At 41.1% G+C, this 13,114-nt stretch overlaps 1 protein-coding gene across 7 annotated transcripts in view; it reads left to right on the top strand.

Moving 5' to 3' along the window:
- Immp2l (inner mitochondrial membrane peptidase subunit 2) overlaps positions 1-13,114 on the top strand; it is a 786,207-nt gene that overhangs the window by 60,316 nt on the left and 712,777 nt on the right. For all 7 annotated transcript variants that reach the window (XM_050158683.1, XM_050158677.1, XM_050158681.1 and 4 more), the window contains exon 4: positions 7,161-7,264. In XM_050158683.1, the coding sequence (XP_050014640.1) occupies positions 7,161-7,264 (104 nt within the window). The remainder of the gene's footprint in view (positions 1-7,160; positions 7,265-13,114) is intronic.

Below are 13,114 nucleotides of genomic sequence, written 5' to 3' on the forward strand. Positions count from 1 at the left end.
TGGTTGCCATTATTCCACTGTGGGTAATAGCAAAGCATTGTTGTACTTCATCCCCAATGATGACATTGTCCTACTTGATAACACACAAGAAATTTCTTACCCAGGCAGCTAAAATGCTTTCCGTGAAAGAGATGCCTACATTGTTGTTTACATAATGTGTGTTGTTTGGGAACAGTCTTACTTAACTGTGTTTGAAGTCTCTTCAATCTCTTAACTTTCTACTATAGTAATGAGATTAAGTGTAGGAGGCTGTTTAGATATGAGAAACCTGTGCGTGAGCAATAGAGTCATATCTGTAGGAAGATATCTATTGAATGCTGTCATTGAATTACCTTAACTGCTATGGGAGTACAGATGGGGGAATAATTAATTCAACCTTGAGGAGGAATGGAGTAGTAAGAGAGAGTTCCATTGCTTCCTTTATAAACACAACAAGGTTTTCCTGCTGGTAGCTGTGGACTCCACCATTTCATTGTGAGAGATTTGAGCACCGCCTTTTGGGATTTTTTTTTGTTCCCTACACATGTCTGTTGTTTACACCGCCCTACTTGTTATTTCTAACAATTAAGCTCAGATAAGTTGGAAAGATGGGTGATTCTGTAAGGGAGAGGAGGATTTGAGTGTCCCCAGCCTTAGAACATGAGGTTGTAAGTTCTGAAGTTTTACAGGGAATTGCAGGTATTTAGTTTGTTGTTGTTGTTGTTGTTGTTATTATTATTATTATTATTATTATTTTCCATAATAGAGGATGACTGAACCCAAGCTAGCCTTTCAGAAAGATGTAGACTTTTACAAATGGGAAAAGGGCAGAATGAGAGTCCAATGATGGGTTCTTAAAGACAGAGTTAGGATCTTGCAATGTGTGGAGATAACACAGATATGATAGTATATATATGTGACCCCAAAAACTCTACCAGGGAACTCCTTACAGCTGATAAATGCCTTCAATAATGTGGCATGATACAAGATCACCTCAAAAAAATCAGTAGCCCTCCTATATATAAATGATAAAGAAGCTGAGAAAAAAATCAGGAAAACATCACCTTTCATAAAAGCCACAAATAACATAAAATATCTTGGGGTAACACTAACCAAAGAAGTGAAAGATCTATTCAATAAGAACTTTAAGTCTTCGAAGAAAGAAATTGAAGAAGATACCAGAAAATGGAAAGATCTTCCATGCTTTTGGGTAGGTAGGATCAGCATAATAAAAATGGCAATCCTACCAAAAGCAATCTATAGATTCAATGCAATCCCCATCAAAATCCCAACACAATTCTTCATAGGCCTTGAAAGAACAATAATCAATCTCATATGAAAAAAAAAACCCAGGATAGCTAAAACAATCCTGTACAATAAAGGAATTTCCAGAGGCATTACCACCCCTGACATCAGGTTCTATTACAGAGCTACAGTAATGAAAACAGCTTGGTAGTGGCATTAAAAAAAAAGAGGTTGGCCAATGGAATCAAATTAAAGACCCTGATATTAGTCCACATACCTATGAACCCCTGATTTTTGACAAAGAAGCCAAAATTATGCAATGAAAAAAAAGAAAGTATCTTCCAACAAATGGTGTTGGCATACTGGATGTCAACATGTAGAAAAATGAAAATAGATCCATTATCTATCCCAATGCATGAAACTCAATGAATTAAGGACCTCAATATAAATTCTATCACACTGAACCTGATAGAAGAGAAAGGAGGAAATAGCCTTCAATGCATGGGCACAGGAGACAACTTCCTAAATATAACCCCAGTAGCACAGACACTGAGAGCAACAATAAATGAATGGAACCTCCTGAAACTGAGAAGCTTCTATAAAGCAAAGGACACATTCAATAAGCATTCAACAAGGCAGCCTACTGAGTGGAAAAAGATCTTCACCAACCCCACTTCCGACAAAGGACTGATCTCCAAAATAAATAAAGAACTCAAGAAATTAGACATCAAAATTCTAAATAACCCAGTTAAAAAATGGGGTACAGAACTAAACAGAGAATTTTCAACAGAAGAATCTCAAATGGCCGAAAGTCACTTAAGGAAATAGTTAACATCCTTAGTCATCAGGAAAATGCAAATAAAAAAAAAACTCTGAGATACCATCTTACATCTGTCAGAATGATTAAGATCAAAAACACCAATGATAGTTTATGCTGGAGAGGATCCATTGCTGGTTGAAATGCAGACTTGTACAACCACTTTGGAAATCAGTATGGCGGTTTCTCAGAAAATTGGGAATCAACCTACCTCAGGATCCAGCAATTTCGCTGTTGGGCGTATACCCAAAAGATGCTCAATCATACTACAAAGGCATTTGTTCAACTATGTTCACAGCAGCATTATTTGTAATGGCCAGAACTTGGAAACAACCTAGATGCCCCTTTACCGAAGAATGGATAAAGAAAATGTGGCAATTTACACATTAGAGTACTACTCAGCTGTAAAAAAACAATGACATCTTGAATTTTGCGTGCAAATGGATGGAACTAGAAAACACTATCTTGAGTGAGATAACCCAGACCCAAAAAGTTGAATATGCTATGTACTCACTCATAAGTGGATACTAGCTATAAACAAAGCACATTGAGCTTATAGTTCATGATCCTAAAGAAGCTAAATAATAAAGTGAACCCTAAGAAAAACATATAGATCCAACTGGAAAGTCAAAATAGACCACCATAAGTCTTAGAAAGGAAAATATTAATTTGGGGCTTGCTTATAGTTTAGAGGTTTAGCCCTTTGTCATCACGGTGGGAAACATAATGGCATAGGCAGACATAGTGCTGGAGAAGGGAGAGAGAGAGAGAGGAGAGGGAGGAAGGGAGGGAGAGAGAACACGTCATTGAGCCTGGCTTGGGCTTCTGAAACATCAAAGCCCACCCCCAGTGACATACTTCCTCCAACAAGGCCACGCCTCCTAATCCTTTCATAATCTTTTCAAATAGTGCCATTTCCTGGTGACCTGTCATTCAAATCTGCCAACATATTGCGGGGGGGGGGGGGGGACATTCTCATCCAAACCACCACATGGTCGGAGCTCCAAACAATGTTGCTGGTCTTAGAGTTTAAATTTATAAATGGGATTACAATAAAAGAAAATGCTGCTCATTTACAATTCAAAAATGCAATTCTGTGAGAGTATGCTGACTGTTGTGTGTGGAGCACTTTGGATTTACCATCGAGAAAAAAAGTGTCTTGAGGCTACAAGGTCTCTCCCTGAACTCAGGGCTCACTGATTCTTGCTATTCCAGCTAGCCTGTTTGCTTCAGAGTTCCCTTCTGTCCATTTCGGAAATGCTGGGATTGCAGATGGGTACCGCACCCACTGTGCTTCGACCTGAATTATGGAGATCTGAACTCTAGGCTTCATGTTTGCAGAACAGGTGCTTCATCTTGAACATCACCTGAACCTTCTCCCCAGCTCGGAATTTTTAACCAAAATCAAGCTCTTTAGAGTTTTCCTGCTGTGTAGACTGTCCCTGTTTAGGGGTTAGAGCAGAGGGAGCTGGGAAAAGTATACATACAAACCTGTAATTGAGATTGTCATGTAGAATACCAATAATAGATCTTTTTGAGATGGTGATTATGTGCTAGGAGCTGATATGATCACTTTAAAGAATTATCTCATCATGGTGACACACATGTTTAGTCGCTCACCTCCACCCCCCCCCCCACACCCCTGGAGGCTGAGAGAGGCAGATCAGGGCTAGAGAGTGAGAAGGAAAGAAGAGAGTGATCTCAGTAGATTGGTGTTTTAAAGCTCGTCAGAATGGCTGGCTGTCTAGAGAGCAGATGGGGAATGATTAGCAGGTACTGTCACCATGGCTTATTAATTGGGTACTAGTTACTAATCACCATCATTTTGCTAGTATAAGAAGGCACAGTGAAGGTGAGTAACTTGCTCATGATGTGGCTGGGAAGCAGTAGCATTCTTTGGAGTCGGAGGGGAGATACTGGTTAGTGTAGACGTATTGCTAGCTAGGCAGAGACTGTGCTTGAAATATGATGATGTATCATATATGAAAGCTACTCTGAGAAGATGGACGGAAACGCCATGTGGCTTGCTGATTGGGAATAAAGCCATCCCTAAACGCTCAAGTGGGTTGACTGCAACAGCGGTAAATGACTCAGAAGAAGATAAGGAATAAAACGTTAAGCTCTATTTTAGTCACATTGAGATTTGATGTCACACAGTCAAGCGAGGTGACAAGCAGAGTGCAGAGCTAAGGAGGGTGGTTAGGAGTTAGGCAAATGTGAATGATTGGTGGGGTTTCTGCTGGGGGTGTTTGAAGTTTCCAGTGGTAACAAAGTGGGGTTTCCCCCCTACACAATCCTGCAGAGTTAAAAATAAAGTCATGCTAAAATCTCTGCGTAAAATGACTACATCTCTGCCCACATGTACTTGAAAGGAAACCTACTAACAGTCCTAGGAGCCTGTTTTATATTTGTTTTTCCTGTCTGTGTGGTATTTGTACATGCACACATATATGCTTTTGATATACATGCGTGTTTGTGTGTGTATGGAGACCAGAGGTGGACACTGGGTATCTTCCTCAGTCTTACTCAGATGCTCTCCACCCTTTTGTTGTTTGTTTGTTTGTTTTTGAAACCAGGTCTCACTGAATAGCCCTGGCTGGCCTGGACTCCCTATGTAGATCAGCTTTAAGTACAGAGATCCATCGGCTGTTTTCTTTCACACGCTGGGATTGAAGCTGTGTGCCACTTGTATCTGGCCACTTTTTTAAAATTGCTCTCTTATTTTATTTCTAAACTTTCCCTCTGACCTTTAAAATCGGGTTCTTGAAAAATGTTGTTTCATGGAAGTCCGCAAGCCTCACGGCCGACAGGGAAACATTTGGCACAAGCTGAAGAGCGAAACTTGGTCAACACCATGCTAGCAGGTGCTGGGTCCAGAACTTTCCGAGTCTGACCTTGAGGTTATTTTTCTTCTGCAGTAAACACAGTAAAACATCGGGAAAAGTCTCCATGTGACAGTTATCTCAACAAAGCTTCAGGGATGGCTACACCTAAACTCCCTTGCAAAACACACCTCTTTAGCAAAGTTCTTAAGAATGAGTTCTGTTGATGATAAACAGTGCCCAGGCCATGGGCATCAGGAGGAAGGATCTGTAGTAAGCATAAGGATGGATTCAGTAGACAGAGAATGCAAAGTACATGCAACTTCCTTCATAAGGAAGGGTTCCACTCACTGCGAGACAAAGCTCAGGATTCGGCCTAAACAGTACTTAGGATTTAGGGGAATTGAGGTGAAGGCTGATTCCACAAAATAGGTTGGTAGACAATATCTGCTCCAGCCTTCCGGGTGGAAAGGCAGCCTTTCCTTACCCTGAAGAAGATTGCATGCTTAGCAATTCTGGTTCTCCTGATGCTTTGTCGAAGCTGTGCCTCCTCCAGTTTAAAACAGTGTATTTTTATTATAGCCTCTCCTCCGACAATGTCTTCTAGACCCCTCCCTTCCTCTCTACCCACTCAGCTTTGTGAACTTTAAAAAATAATCAAGTCCAGTTTGTGCTGTTCACATACCTGCTCAAGTTAAAGCCAGACAGAATTCCATGGAGAGGGCAGATGGGCACTGAGTCCCACCCCTAGCTGAGGAACCATTGGCCACTGATAGCTGTTGAAGAGGGAGACTTTTCGTTCAGAATGTTGCTCTTGGTAGGTCAACCACACTCCCATGGATGGCTCCAAATCTACCTCATTTTCTCTAAGGCTGCATCTATAACTGAACCTGGAGCTCACTGATTTGGCAGGGGAGGCTGACCAGTAACTCGTAGGGTTCTGCTCCTTTACCTCCCAGAAGCTGGGGTTACAGCAGATATAGCCATGTCTTTTCTGTGGCTGTTGGAGTTCTGAATTCTGTTTTTTTGGTGTATGCAGCAGGCACTTTACCCATGAGCCATCTCCATAGCCCCTGATACCCAGGAACCTTAAAAACATTTGTCACTGTTGTTTCGGGCATGACTGCCTAGCCCTTACTGTTTTTCCTGTCTCTTGACTTGGTTGTGTTTCTTCCTCTGTGGTCATCATTAGCCTTGCAATGAAACAAACGGCCTCACTCTTGGGAACCCTTCCGTCCTCAAAGAAATCGCTGCATCTCACGTCTACACTTTCTGTCAGCAGTAGAAATACTCTCTTCATCCCTCATTTTTTCTTCCCCCTCGTTCCTTCTGGACGTGTTATCCATGGACTGTGTTGTTGCTCCATCCACATAGCATGGTTCACGGGTGACATTTCTGTAGCTAAGTGAACTCAGTGCATCTCAGTCATTGCTTCGTTCATCCTTAGGCACAACTGGTATTGTCTGAATTCTGGGAGGAAGGCCAGTTACTCTCCTCAGGCAGAGACCAGGACCTTTGTACATACTCTTGGACAAAGAGGGATGGAAGGGTGGAAATGTGTATTTTAGTGATTTTCCCATCCTTGTCCTTCCTACTCCTGGTGGTTCCTATGTAGATGTTTTGCTGGGTGACATTACATTATTTCCTTCTTTTCCACAGGGAACGACGATGTGGGAGTCGGTCCACCAGAATATTATCCTAGGATAATTAAGTCCATCTTTGCACATGTTTTCATTATTCATAAAACTTTTTGTATCTCTCTACTAGAATTTAGTAATTCATTTCAGTCATATTTTCCTTGCAAATAAGTATTGGTTGAGGTTTCTGTACCCTGATATTGGGTTCTTCTGCCAAAGTAATAAATCAGATCAGGCCAAATTAATGAGTCCGGGTTTAATTCGAGCAAACCGTTCCCTGGGTGGTTCTAGTAGAAAGAAAACAAACCACAAGGGGAAATCACGTGGCAAGTCGGGGAACCTCATCCTAAATAGCCCATGGGTGTGGTCCTGGGCATCTCCTGGGGAGGAGCCGCCCTTTCTAGGGCTTTCTGAGACAGGGCATGCTTTAGAGTGAGGGGGAGGGGGAGGAGGCCCGAGACGGAGCTCCACCCAAACATTGGTAACTTATTTACTTATTCTATTACATTTTGGAAAGAATCCTAGTTAGCAGGTTTGAAAACTCATTTGTTCTTATTCGAGACTTGCAAAAGATTTGAAAGGTAGGAGTTTTTAAAACTGAATTCTGCTGCATAAAAACTGAAAACAATTCCAAGTGACGGATGCATCTCTTCTTTGCAGCCTTCTCTGAACCCTGGAGGATGCCAGTCCTCCGATGTGGTCCTACTGAACCACTGGAAGGTGAGGAATTTCGAAGTCCAGCGTGGAGACATTGTGTCACTGGTGTAAGTAACCCAGAAACTTTCTGTATTTGCATTTCTGCGCATCGGGATTTCACTGATAATTTACTGCTGATATTTGGCCAGTTATGAAATTAATGAGTCCATCTTAAATACGATCAGTATAGATATAACAATGATCAAAAAGTTTTTTTTACTTAATATATGTCAGTTGGATGACATAATTTGTAAATTTTGTTTAATGAAATGTTGAGTTGATATTATTTTGCAGTATTTTACAATTTTGCATCTTGGTAAGCAAACTTATGTGCTACGTTTTACTACTTTTGGAAAGAAACCATTCTTAGGAGATGATAATTATGATATAAGATGCAATGGTACTTGTGTATGTTGTGATTTTACCTGGGAAAAAAAAGTTTGAAATAGTAGTATTCTGGACTTCTATTTGCATCAAAAGATGGCGCTGTTTCTCTGTAAAACGTTGTGGCTGGGCGGGACTAAAGATTGTACCCGAGGTTGGCTGTAGAGGAGTGTCAAAGTGTCCATAACTGACATGGTGACATAGTGCACTTCTGCATGTGCTTGAGTGGTTTATAGTCCAAATTTTGATTTTTTTTTTTTAAAAAAAAGCCTACCCAGAACAGACTGCAGCAGACCTTCATTCTGGCTGGAGCTGTTTCTAAGAGCTGTTCTAGTAGGATGCTTGTTCCAGGGGCCGGCGCAGGGAGCTGCAGCTGATGTGGTACTCTGAGTGTTTATTTTCACGACTGTAAAACCTACTATTGAGTGAGAAGCTTTCTCTTCCCCAGTCATTCCTTTCTCTTGAGCTGGAACGAGATTTTTTTTCTTGTTGGATGATAATTTTAATAGGTAGAAAAATCCAGTATCAACTTGCTCCTCTTTACCTGTAGACATTTTCCTGCTGGACATAGGTATTCTGTAAGTGTGTCTCCTTCAAGACTGCTCTTAACAGGGTTCATTTGAAACCACATTACCTACATCTGGTCAGTAGGTAATGGGATACAGGGGAGTGGAATGATGGCAGACAGCCAGGGATGGGATTTAAACGCTTCTGAGGTTCTGAGTATTTTCTTTAATGTTAATCTACTCTTTGGAGTGTACGTTTACTTTGTCATTCAGTGCAGTGTGTTTTTGCTACCCTCTGATAAGCCTCTCCGCGTGGAATAAGCCTATCATGTCTACATTGTTTTTTGCCTTTGGTTTGACAAGTTTACATCCTCACTTAGTTCTTGACTAAGAGGATACCCACCCAAGAGAAAGAAGCCATATAACAGTGGGCAGCTGGGCAGTCCTCTCCCCCTAGGAAAACAAGCTGGCTGTCTCTAAGCAGGCAAATTTGAATAGGGCATCGAAAACTGTGAGATGGCTCCTTGAAATTCAGGGTTGTGAGTCCATAAAAATATCCTGACATACCACCATTTATTTCTAAAGGAAAACACAACTTTTTTAGGTAATTGTTATAGTGATTGATATTTATTATACAAATTAATGTAAATGAACATTTGTATTCAAATCGGGATTGGGAAATTATGGCTACTGCAGGTGAAGCACATCATTTATTTATTTATTTATTTATTTATTTATTTATTTATTCTTTCGAGACAGGGTTTCTCTGTGTAACAGGCCTGGCTTTCCTGGAACTCACTCTGATAGACCGGGCTGGCCTGAAACTCAGAGAGATCCGCCTGCCTCTGCCTTCCAAGTGCTGGGGTTAAAGGTGTGTGGTACCGTGTCCTGGTGAAGCACATTTTTAACGCGTCAGTGCTGTGTCTGCATCATATAGAGATGCCATAACTTCATTTCATATACTCTGTGGCTGGCAGGCCTCATTTGCATAAAAGAACACTTAGTGTTGGGATTATGTTATTCAACAACAAATATTTATTAAGCCAGTCCTGTGCTGGCTGTTTCAAACTTAGTTTGGTTGTCTATTCTTTAGCTTGAGGTTGAACTATAAAAGCTATACTGTGTTATGGTATTTCCTGTCTAGTTTTATGAGCAAACTGCTTTTGGAATATGTCCTTATATTTTCCTACAATCTGTAGACTGCTTCATTTGAAAAGATCAGTGTTAGTGTGATAAACTTTCACCTATATATTTAATCCATGCCAAGCAACACTGAATACTTGGTTCCTACAAAAAGATCCTCTGTAACTTTTAATATGGAGGATAATTTTTATTGCTTTGTTGAGAGATTGTTGACCAAAGCTAAAAGCTTTCAAGGCAGGTCTGAAGGGGGAGCAGGTATGCCCTGGAGTATGCTTCCTTATGTCTCTCTCTCTTTTCCTGTCTTTTTCTTTTTGAACCGTTGGTCCCAGTGGAGTTATTGTTTAAGCATATTATTCAGTTATGTTAATTCAAGAGGAGTATTTACCCAGTCACATGAAAGACAAGGCACAGTATCATTCGCTGTCATTAAGTCCTTAGTATTACTGAGTGTGTGTAGGTGGCACTGTACTCTCTTAATGGATTTGCAGTCCAATAGTAGTGCTTAAGGTGGATTTTCTATACCTTGGAATTGACTTTTTATTAACCTGTGTGATGGCCTTACTGCAATTGGCTTAGCATAGGAATCACAGTTTCTCAAAGAATATATCACCTAGCAAGTCCAATGGGATAGAGATGCTTTATAGTAAATCTTAAATAATCACATTTATGTTTGAATGTTTTATTCTGAAATAACATTAAACCTAAAGAAAGCCTGTAAAGTAGTATAGAGAGTGCCCTTCTACCTCTTCCCCTGTGAATAAAATCGTACACAATCAAAGCAAAAGTACAGTTATTCAATGTAGGAAACGCCATTGATAGAATGTGTGTAACTGTGTGCTTTAGTCATTCACCAGCCTTTTGACTAATAATCTTTTAGATTCCCCTGGGCCAAAGCATATTGCATTTTATTTTATTTTTCATTTCACTTTGGTCTTCTCTAGCCTGTGACAGTTCTTTAGTGATTTTGTCTTTTATGAACTTAACACCTTTGACGTTACTGGCAAGTTGCTTTTCAGAACGAGGCTCTGCCATCACAGTTTTCATGGCCGTTCAGCTTTTGAATGGGGGTGGGAGTTGCCGAGGAAGGCACAGCAGTGCTGACAGCTGAAGAAAATGGAGACTCAGGCAGAAAAGGCAGCATGGCCAGTGGGAAGATGGGGGAACTGATTATAGGGTCAGTTTTTTAAATCTACAATCCCACCCCTCACCCCCGTGCTTTTGGTTCAGTTGTTTTTTTTTTTTTTTTTCCGGGAAGAGGGTTTGAGACAGGTTTTCTCTATGTAGCTTTGGTGTCTGTCCTGGAACTAGCTCTTATAGACCAGGCTGACCTCCAACTCACAGAGATCCTCCTGCCTCTACCTCCCGAGTGCTGAAATTAAAGGTGTGAGCCACCACCATCTGGCTTAGTTCTTTTAGCTGTAACTCTCCCATATATGTATATACACACACACACATATGTTCTACAAGCTTGGATAATGACTAAAAGGGTCTATGGCTTTTAGAAATGAGCCAAATCTACAGCTGCTAGGAAATAAGGTGTGGGAACTATGCAGTTTGGGGAAAGGCTAGAGTGTAGCAGAGGTAGACAGGAAAGAAGGAAGAAGGGCTGGATTTCAGATTGTCTTAGTTAGGGCTTTTATTGTTGTGAAGACACAGCATGACCATGGCAACTCTTAGAAAGGAAAAACCATTTGATTGTGGTGGCTTATATTTTCAGAGGTTTAGTCCATTATATCATTATGGAGTAACATGGTGGCATGCAGGCAGACATGGTGCAGGGGAAGGAGCTGAGAGCCCTACATCTTGACCTGCAGGCAACAGGAAGTGGTCTGAGACACTGGGTGTATTGAGCATAGAAGACCTCAAAGTCCACCCCACAGTGACACGTTTCCTCCAACAAGGCTACACCTCCTATAATGCTACTTCCTATGAGTTTATAGTCAAAGCACCACACAGATCTTGGTGTAAAGTACTGCGTAGAAGGTTGGTGCGAGGATTGCTCACATGCTGCCATCTCTCTCCTCGTCACTCTAGACACTGTGATAAGTGCTCTGACTTTTAATTTCATCCTCATCCCACTGTCTGTAGGAAGTTGCTTATAGCATCATGGAATTCAGAGCAAGCACGTGACTAATGAGGAACAAAGAGAGATCTGGCTCTGGGTACACATGATGTGGACCTGTGCTCCTTGATTTCTGGGTCCGTGTAGCAGGGCACATTCAGTGGAACTGCTGCTGTTCATGTAGATGATAACAGTTTGGAGACTCCTCGGCAAATCAGGGCATTAATCATCCCACTTGTTTACTTTTCCCTTTACATTTAGAGAATTTTAAGTCGCCTCTGATATTCATTCTCCTTCTCTTGTGGACAAAGCCAGGTTTAAACCTTTGCCATACAAGGTACTGTATCCCCGGAGTATGTCCCACACCACTTCATTTGACACTTCAGAGTCTGAGGTGGAATCCAGGAAGGTGAATGCTATATAGCCAAGGCTAGCTCTATAAGAGGTAAACGTCAGGCATTGGGGAGAATGCTGGGGTGATCAGGCCCAAAGACAAGCCATATAGTTTTAATACTGGCTGCTTCTAACTTTTAGTCCTGAAGTAAGCGTTCTGAATCCATTTTTATTGTATTATTTTGTTTTTCTCTGCCGTAGCGAGAGACCTGAAGAAGCAGCTTCAGAGAGAAAGGATTTAATTTGTCTCAAGGTTTGTGAGAATCCATATGACAGGAAAAAGATGGCAGCTAGAACTTGGAGATGAGGCAGTATGAGCTGGCTCATATCTGATCTGGGTAAATGAAGGTGCAGAAAGCAGACTAGAAATAAAGCTGGTCTGTACACCTCACGATCTGTCCCCTAGTGACAGCCTTCCCTTCTAGGTGTCACTTTCTGAAGTTTCCCCAGACAGCAGCAGCATCAGCAGTCCTGGACCAGGCGTTCCAAACAGCTTGAGAGGAGATGTTTCACACTCAAACTATAACACCCCTTGTTTTAAAAATCAACACAGCAGGATAATATTATTATTTCCAGTTTATAGCTAAGAGCACCGAGGTCTACAGGGTAGGAGTAGTTTGCTTGAGGACAGAGTAAGTAAGCATCAGGTTCAGGTTAGAAGTGTGTTACGCCAAAGCCATCCAGGTAGCATCATAGTTAAGTATCATGGTACCTCCATGTGTGTTGTGATGATGTAGCTGAGCAGCTTACCAGTTCTTGGCAAAGAAGTCACAAACACTGGTGTGTATATGTTTTTCGTTATTCCTATTTCTGAAGCAAAATTACTATGTGATGATTGCTAAAATGTAGTTTATTTATTAATAGTCCCGGGGCTTTATTATGAGCCCAGAGTATGGAAATGGCTTCCAACAGCTGGTTCGTGACGTGTTAAACATCGGCACTTTCTGACAGATGGCCAAGGTGGTGACGACATCTCCTGCAGTGAATATGAGCAGAGTTATGGAGATTTGAGCTGGAGAAATAGGTGAAGCAGACTAGAGTCTTGGGGGAAGAAAAAAAAAGAGAGATAGGAAGGTTCTCATTTTCTTGTGTCTTAAGTTCTTGTAAATCTTTAAAGGTCCCCTGACCTACCAAGGGAAATTAATTGGAGCTTGCTAAAAAAGGAAACTCATGCTTTTAAACAAATGCCTAGAGCAATGATAGGACTGAATAATGACCTATAATTGTATTAAAAGCCAGTTGAGCTTGGAAAATATAACTGCATATACTTATCCGCTCTACTTGTTGGTGCCCATTCAGAATTTGTTTTTATCTAAACCAAACATTTTTTTTTCTAAATTTGAAGGTAATTTTGGTAATTTTTGCCCACCCAGAAAGGCACCAGCTTGCAGAGCAAGACTGTTAGGGTGAGAGGTTTAGCCTTTTATTGG

This window comes from Alexandromys fortis, unplaced genomic scaffold (genome assembly GCF_014885135.2).
Source record: "Alexandromys fortis isolate MF-2015 unplaced genomic scaffold, M_Fortis_MF-2015_v1.1 scaffold_101, whole genome shotgun sequence".
Lineage (NCBI taxonomy): Eukaryota > Metazoa > Chordata > Mammalia > Rodentia > Cricetidae > Alexandromys > Alexandromys fortis.